Source organism: Chrysochloris asiatica, unplaced genomic scaffold (genome assembly GCF_000296735.1).
Source record: "Chrysochloris asiatica unplaced genomic scaffold, ChrAsi1.0 scaffold00014, whole genome shotgun sequence".
Taxonomy (NCBI): Eukaryota; Metazoa; Chordata; class Mammalia; order Afrosoricida; family Chrysochloridae; genus Chrysochloris; species Chrysochloris asiatica.
The window spans coordinates 34,528,927-34,538,009 of NW_006408532.1; the positions used below are offsets into that span (position 1 = coordinate 34,528,927).

Here is a 9,083-nt window from a genome sequence, read left to right on the forward strand (position 1 = left end):
AAGCTTTGCAAGAGCAGACAGCCTCATGTATATGCATAGATGAGAGCAGAAAGTCTCTTTATCCTACGGGACAGCTAGTGTATTTGAGCTGCTGACCTACAGTTAGCAGTCCGGTGCTCATCCTATAGCACCACCAGGGATAGATAGATAGATAGATAGATAGATAGATAAATAGATAGATAGATAGATAGATAGATAGATAGATAGATAGATAGATAGATAGATGTATACACACATATATATAAATGTATATAAGTTTTTTATATCCTCAACTAGTTATGGTCCTGTAAGGGAAACTGTATCACTGTACCTTCTTTTATGAAGTTAAAGCCCTCATGACAATATCCAGAATTCAACAAACCAGTTTTACTATGTAGATGAGCAAGGCTTTCAAGTGATTAAGGACAGCAGCCAAGGGCAGGCCAAGGTTAGGTAACTCAGAAGCCAAATGAATCAAGACCTTGGCTTCGTTAGCTCTGAGCCATTTAACATTTCATATTATGCTGAGCAGGAAAATATGACAGTATTACTTTGATTTTTTGTTGATCCCGCTTAATTTCTGCATCCAGTTGCTTCTTTTTTTCATTTTCTTCTCGAAGTCTTCTTTGCAGCTGTGCCTTTTGGTATCTCATGTGATCTACATTCTGCTCGAGCTCATTAGCACGTTTCTCATTTTGGATTGACAGTGATGCCAGTTTCTTACTGTCCTGCTGCTTCTTCTGTAAAACCTGAGATCACATGGAATATTCCAAAATGAAAATCTACATCTCTCACATTCCTCAACTAAACTTTAAAGTTTTCATTCAATGGCAAGGGTAGGCATTTTGCCTCAATTTTAATTCCTTTTTCATAAATTCACAAACAATTGATTTCTCTACATTTCATCTTTTACAATTACAGCAACCATCACTTTCACCAGACAAAATTAAAAAGAATGAGACTGTTTGATGCTGACAACCAAGCAAAATAAAATGGATCTCTCTGCTTATTTTATCAGTATCTTTGTTTGAAAAATATTATATGTACATGGCAAAAATTAATACAGTACAAAATTGAATGTATATTAAGATACTCTCTTTGACCCCAAATTCCAAACCTATTTATCCTTAACACAAATTTTCCAATTACTTAAACATCCTTCCAGAGAGAATTTATACATACATATGCAAATAGTTTCATGTATATCCTATATACACTGCTTTCCTTCTCCTTGTTTTAGTTTGGCCTATCTTAGATATCTCTCCATAGAGATTTGTTCATTCTGATTGCATAGTATTCCACCATGCTCTTGTTCCTACATCCAGTATAGCCTATACATTTCACCCCTGAGAAAAGATGATAAGTGATATCGTTTTCCCTGAGTGTGACCAACCATTAATAATGACTATTGTAACATTTATCTTCAGTAAAATTTCTCTCCATATAGCTAAAATTATTTGCAGAAACGCAGACAACTTCTGAATGTTTACCCACTGAAAACCTTATGAATAGCAGTGCAACACTGTCAGATAGCACCAGAATATTGAAGACTGAAACATTATGAATATTGTCAGGTATAGTGCCAGAAAATAAGCCCCTTAGATTGGAAGTCACTCAAAATATGACTGAGGGAGGAGAGCTGCCTCCTCAAATTAAAGTTCACTGTGATGCCAGGAGTGGAGTAAAGCTTCCAGGATCTTCATTTACTAATATTTTCTCAAAGCAAGGAGAAACATCTGTAAACATCCACTAATAATCGGAACATGAAATGCACGCAGTATGAATCTAGGAAAATTGGAAGTTGTCAAAAATGAATGGAATGCATAAACATTGATATCCTAGGCATTAGTGAACTGAAATGCACTGATACTGGCCAATTTGAATGCGACAATCACATGGCTCAGCAATGACAAACTGAAGAGAAATTCATCATCAAAAAGAACGTTTCAAGATCTGTCTTGAAGTACAATGTTGTCTGTGATAGGATAATAGCCATACGCCTACAAAGAAGACTGGTTAATACAACTATTATTCAAATTTACGTGCCAACCACTTAATCCAGTGATGAAGAAATTGAAGAATTCTACCAACTTCTTCAGTCTGAAATTGATCAAATATGCAATAAAGATATATTGATAATTATTGGCAATTGGAATGCAAAGGTTGGAAACAGGAAGGATCAGTAGTTGGAAAATATGGCCTTGGTGATAGAAACTATGCTGGAGAGCTCATGATAGAATTTTGCAAGACCAATGACTTATTTATTGAAAATGCCTAGAATGCACAGAAAGCAAATGCACAGACTACATCTGTAGGAAGAGATGGTAGAAAAGCCCTATATCATCAGCCAAAACAAGGCTAGGGGCATTCACAAAGAACAAGGCTCCAGAAATTAATGGAGTGCAAATAGAAATCTTTCAACACTGATTTCAAATTTTACTACATAGCTACAGTAGTCAAAACAATACCTGGTATTGGTACACTGAAAGATTATGTATCTATGTGACCAGTGGAACAGAATTAAAAACCCAGAAGTTAATCTATCCACATACAGCCAACTGATCTTTGACAAAGGGCCAAAAGACATTGAATGGGGAGAAGCTAGTGTCTTCAACACATGGTCCTGGCAAAACTGGAAATGGATATGCAAAAGAATGGAATAAGAACCATATCTCACACCATTTACAAAAACTAACTCAACATGGATTAAAGTCTTAAATGTAAATCCCAGAACTATACAGACCATCAGTGAAAAGACAGGGACAAATTTAAGGGTTCTAATACAGTGCACATATAGACTGTCAAACATTGCAAAAATACAAAAGAAAAGAAGACAAAATAGATGACTGGGACATACTAAAAATTAGAAACTTATGTGAATCAGAAGATTTCACCAAAAGAGTAAAAACGGAGCCCACAGAATGGGAAAATTTTTTTTGCTATGACATAGTAGACAAGGGACTAATCTCTAAAATCCATAGAAAAGTACAACGCCTCTACAAGGAAAAGAAAATTAACCCAATTAAAAAATGGGCACAGGACATGAACAGACACTTCACCAAGGAAGACATTCAGGCAGCCAACAAACATATGAAGAAATGTTCACAATCATTAGCCACTGTCATTGTTGTTGTTGTTAAGGGCCGTCGAGTTGGTTCCAACACATAGCAACCCTGTATAGGGTTTCCAAGAAGCAGCTGGTGATCTTGAACCACCAACCTTGCAGTTCAAAAGGCTTTGCAGTCTAGCGCATTAACCACAGCGCCATACCAGGACTCCCTTATGATTCAGCAATTCCTTTGGTGGTGGTGGTTATGTGCCATGGAGTCGGAACTGACTCATAGCGATGCTGTACAGGGTTTCCAAAGCTGTAAATCTTTACGGGAGCAGAAAGCCTCATCTTTCTCCCACAGAACAGCTGGTAGTTTCGAACTGCTGACCTTAAAGGTTCAAAGCCTGATTTGTAACTATTACACTACCAGAGCCTATCCACAAGAAATGAGCCAGAACACAAGTATGCACAACAACGTTTATCACAGAACTATTCACAATAGCAAAAAGATGGAGACAGCCTAAGTGCCCATCAATGGAAGAATGGATATGCAAACTTTGGTACATACACACAATGGAATACTATGCTACCTGGAAGAATAATGATGAAACTGCAAAACACCTAACATGATGAACCTTGAGGACATTGTGCTGAGTGAAATTAGTCACAAAAGGGCAAATATTACATAAAACCATTATTGTAAAAGCTAAAGAAAAGATTTCCATACTAAAAGAAAAATTCTTTGATGGTTACCGGAAATGGGATGGCAGGGAAAGTAAGGCACAGGTTAGAGGATAGATGCATTATAACTCTGGTGGTAGGGAGGGCAATATGCAAGGAATGGGAGAGCAATACACAAGAAGGGGAAGGTGGGTGGACAACAAGGAAGATAGGGGAAGACTTAGGGAGGTTTGCATGGGCTAAATGTTGTTGTTATGTGCTGTGGAGTTGGTTCTGACTCATAGCAACTCTGAACAGGGTTTCCAAGGCTGTGAATGTTTACAGGCAGAAAGCTTCATCTTTCTCTCATGGAATAGCTGGTAGTTTCGAACTGCTGACCCTGAGGTTAACAGCCCAATTCATAACCAATACGCTACCAGAGCCCCTTATGGCCTATATGGGACAGAGATAACTAATGATATATACTCAACCTTGGAACAACAGGGCTCTGTGATACAGGGATCCAGACATAGTCAGAATGGGTAAAGGAGGGGAAATAATGCTAAAGGGATTGACTGTCTTGTGGATATTGGTTTCCCCTGCCTTCTATTGCAAAATAGACATTTAAGTGGGATAGAAAGGAATATTGAGTAATATAGTTTCAGAAAACTTGAAGTCAGTCTGCAGCCTATAACTGATTAGATTAGCTAAAAAAGGAATTCAAACTTGACTAGGGAAATAGGATTTTTGTTAAGCCTTTGTGGAATATGAAGCCTTAGGTGGAATCCTGAGCCCCACTCAAAACCTTCTGAGGTAGGACATTCCCATTTGAAAAGACATGCAGATCAACTCAGAATGGCTAAAAGAACAGAAGATATTTTTTCAAAGAAAGACCAGCAGAAGAAAAAGAAAAAAAAAAAGCAGACTGACTGCTAGAATATCAAACAAGCTGTCTACCTCAAAGCCATCAAGGCAAGAGAAGTCAGCCCACCAGAATAATCCCCCTTCTAAGACTGAAACTCAAAAGGAACACACATGCAGTCTTACATGCTTGCTGGTGATCACCCTGGTCTGTTTGTGAGTAGAAGTTGGGGAAATGAAGCAATGAAGAAATGGGCTGAGTTTAGCCATGATCCATTGACACCCATTGACCTTGAGATGAGAAAGAGAAGAGGAAGAACCAGCTGGTCTGAAGTTTAGGCAAGTGAGTGAACTCTTGAGCCTGTGGACGTTCTCTTAGCCACCAGAGGCTAAGTGAGAATGAAGTGGCCAACTGGCCTGAAGTGAGGGTAGGCATGCAAGAACTCCCAAACTTGCAGTAGTATCCATTTGACATAGATTGCATGGTTAGCTGACCAGAACTCGACCAGATGAAGATTTGAAAAATTTAATACCGGCAGCAAGTGTAAATTGCTAGAATTTGATGAACTAGACCTTTGCTTATGGATGCAGTTGCTCAAAATTCCAATTGAAAGGAAAGGACTCTTCATATCAAGGATCACGCTTGCTTCCTCAGTACACTGGGTTGATAGGAAAGGGCAACTTAGACATTGGATAGCAAAAATGGGGGTGCTATACATTATAGAGATGCAAATCAAAACAACAATGAGATATCATCTCACACCAACAATAACAGCGAAGATCAAAAAAGTAGAGGACAATAAATGCTGGCAAGGATGCGGAGAGACTGGGACCCTCATACATTGCTGGTGGGATTGCAAAATGGTCCAATGGTATGGTGCTTCCTCAGAAAGTTGGAAATAGAAATACCTTATGTTCTAGCAATCCCTTTACTTGGTATGTATCCACAAGAAATACGAGCCATAACACAAGTAGATATATGCACACCAATGTTCATAGCAGCACTATTTACAATAGCAAAAAGATGGAGACAGCCTAAGTGCCCATCAATAGAAGAATGGATAAACAAACTTGGGTACATACACACAATGGAATATTATGCTACCTTGAAGAATAACAAGGAAGCTGCAAGCCACTGCATAACATGGACGAACCTTGAGGACATTATGTTGAGTGAAATTAGTCAGTCACAAAAGGGGAAATACTGCATAGAACATTATTGTAAAAACTTAAGAAAAAGTACTCACACTAAAAGGTGGGAAAAAATTCTTTGTTGGTTATCAGGGTGTGTGGGATGGGGTGAGGGGAGGGAAGGAATAGCCAGAAATATCACCATAGAAAACTTTTAAGTCCATCTTTAGCCTGTAACTGATTGGAATACCTAAAATGGGGCTACAACATGCCCAGTGAAGTAGGCTTCCTATAGAGCCATTGCATTACATAAGACCACAAGTGGAATCCTGATCCCCATCCAGAATCTTCTGAGGTGGGAAATTTCCACTTGAAAGGACACGCAGACCAACCTGGAGTGGCTAGAACAGAAGATACTTCTTGAAAGAAAGACCAGCAGAAAATAATAATAATAATAAAGGCAGTCCAAGTGACTACTACAAGAACAAGCAAGTTGTTTACCAGGGAGCCATCAAGGAAAGTGGTCGGATCCCCTCAGGGAAAATCCCCTTCCAAGACTGAGACTCAAGGGGAATACACGAGTAGGCATGTAGTCTTGCTGGTGACCACGTTGGTCTACTGATAAGGGGAAGAGGGGGAAATAGCAATGAAATTATGAACTAAGTCTGACCATGTTCAATAGACTCCTGTCAACCTGGATTGAGACCTGGTTGGCCAGCAGTATGGCAAGACCTGGAGACTCCTGAGCCCTGGGACAGGGACATGGCCACAGAGGACTAGAGCAGAGAGTTAAGCATCCAGCTGTTATGAAGTGAGGGGAGATGCACAAGAACACCCACACCTGCAGATAATACCCACTTGATCTGACTTAAATGGCTGGATGATCAGAACTTGACAAGAGGAAGAAAGAAGAGGGAAAAAAAGAGTAATCCACTACAATTTGATGAACTTTACCTATACTTATGGATGTAGTAGCGCAAAAGAGGAAACTAATCTTTACAGCAAGGATTATTCCCACCCCCTTGGTACACAGGTTTGACAGGGATGGGCAACTTAGACATTGGCTACCCAAAATGGGGGCCACAAAGGCATGAAGTGACTGGCTTACAAGCTTTCAAGAGGGAGCCTAGTGCCAGAGGATGCGGGGGAAGATATAATCTCCACTAAGTGGTTTCCAACCTGTCTGGACGGGGCTGGTGAAAGGAGTTGGGGATAGGTCTCTTATGGTTCAATAGTGAATCATTACTGTCAGGACTGATTGTAAGTGTTGCAAATATAAAGGTAGATGTTTATAACAAAAGGAGGGGAGTAGTTGATCTTGCAGACCAGGAGCAGAGGACCCTGGGACCAACAAGGGAGAATAGTGAAGTGTGGGACCCTATACAGAGAAGCAGTGATGCCAGAGATGGGGAGGCAGAGACGATGATGTGGAGAGATGGAGCAGCTGGGGACTCTGGACTTAAGGAGGGAGAGGGGCTCTATGCTGATGGCTGGTGGGTAGGCTTGCGGGGTGTACACTTTTGGTTGTTTGAATGGTTATATATTCCTGAGTGCTTTGGTGTACATCTAAAAAACAACAACAGAGGGACTGGAAGCAAATGTTGTTGAATGATGATGCATGGAAACGAAATACAATAGGATGAGTGTAAAGCTGATGTTTTCCTATGTAAACTATCACTCAATTCACAATAAATAAAAAAAATTTTTAATGGGGGCTATAAAGGCATGAAGTGACGGACTTATAAGCTTTCATGAGTGTGCTTAGTTGCCGAACGAGGGGGGTAAAGTAGAATCCCCAATTAATACTTTTCTTCTTTTCCAGTTTGGTTGCATGAAAGGGGATGGGAGAGAATGGGGATAGGATTTTATGATTCAATTGTGTATAACTGTTAATAGGACTAATTGTGATCATCAGAACTGTAAATGTAGATGTGTAACTGAAAGTGGGGAGTTAATTTCAGGAACAGAGGATCTAGAACCAGCAAGAAGGAAGAACATGAGTGGAGCATGGGATCCTAACCAGAAAAGCAGAGACCGCAGAGACAGTGGCAGAGGCGATGGTATAGAGAGATGGAGTAGCTGAGGACTCTAGGCCCATGGACTGAGAAAGATTGTGTGCCTGCAGCTAAGAGGCTGGCTTGCATGGATATTTAGACGAATATGTATTTTCTGTTTTGTATATATACATGAAAAAAAAAAAAGAAGAAGAAAAGCAAAAAGGGAGTAGAGGTAAATACTGTTGAATGATGGTACATTATTGTTGTAAAGTGCCGTCAAGTCGATTCCGACCCATAGCGACCCTGCAAGGGTTTCCAAGGAGCAGCTGGTGAGCTTGAACCACCAACCTTGCAGTTCAAACGGCTTTGCAGTCTGACGCATTAGCCCACAGCGCCATACCAGGAGGAGATTATAATCATTACAGTCAAAAAAAAATATGATTTGTTGAATGTAAAACTGATGATCTGCCCTGTAAACTTTCACTCAATTCACAATAAAAACTTAAAAAAAGAATAGTAATAGTATTCTTACTAGGTTAAATACAATTCAGTTCCATCTACAATGAGAACATTATAAAAGCAATAGATTATGAGATGAAAAGAACAGGAACAGGTATTCTAGCAAATTCATTACAAACAGACTAACAGAGTGCTATGACCATCCCCAAAGCTTCTTTATACAAATCTCTCTAATAAGATGGTTCTTGCACAATGGAATTTTCAATGGTAGCTATTTCTGAAGTTATAGCTGAATCCAGGCATTAAAGAATGAAGGATGAGTTGTTGTATTCAAAGTTATTAACGTTTCTTAAACCAACTAGTTACGATTTCAGAAAATTGACTTAAAGAGACAATGACACTCTTTCTGTGGTTATCTTTACTTCTTATTATATGGTTTTTGATAATGTTGTTGTTGTTAGTTGCTATCAAGTAGATTCCAGCTCATGGCAAGAGTAAAACTGTGCCCCCAAAGGTTTTCAAGACCTTTTTGGAATAGGTCACCAGGCCTTATTTCTGAGGTGCTTCTGGGTGGGTTTAAAGCACCAACCTCTGGTTAGTAGCAGTGCTTAGCCATTTGAACTGTCCAAGGATTCTTTTGATAATAGGAATAAAGTAATAATTCTTTTTTTTTAGTGTTTTATTGTGAATTATATGATAGTTTACATGGGAGAAATTAGTTTTACATTCATTCTATCGTACATCGTATCATTGCCATGGTTATAATCACCCCCATGCATCATCAACCAACCAAAGGGTATACCCTGCAAGACTGCCCCCTACACTATTCTCCACAACCCCCACAAACCCCAGTCTTCAGCACACAGTCGCTCTCCCTCTCTGGATCTAAAGACCCCAGCTGCTCCATCGCTCCATGTCATTGTCTCTGCCTCCATCTCAGGCAT

The 9,083-nt window shown here is 39.6% G+C and overlaps 1 protein-coding gene across 3 annotated transcripts in view; it reads right to left on the bottom strand.

Moving 5' to 3' along the window:
• Window positions 1-9,083, bottom strand: part of KIF27 (kinesin family member 27) — a 115,795-nt gene that overhangs the window by 58,206 nt on the left and 48,506 nt on the right. For 2 of the 3 annotated variants that reach the window (XM_006834958.1, XM_006834956.1), the window contains exon 10: window positions 531-728. The exons of the other annotated variant lie outside the window; for it this stretch is intronic. In XM_006834958.1, the coding sequence (XP_006835021.1) occupies window positions 531-728 (198 nt within the window). The remainder of the gene's footprint in view (window positions 1-530; window positions 729-9,083) is intronic. 3 annotated transcript variants of the gene reach the window in all.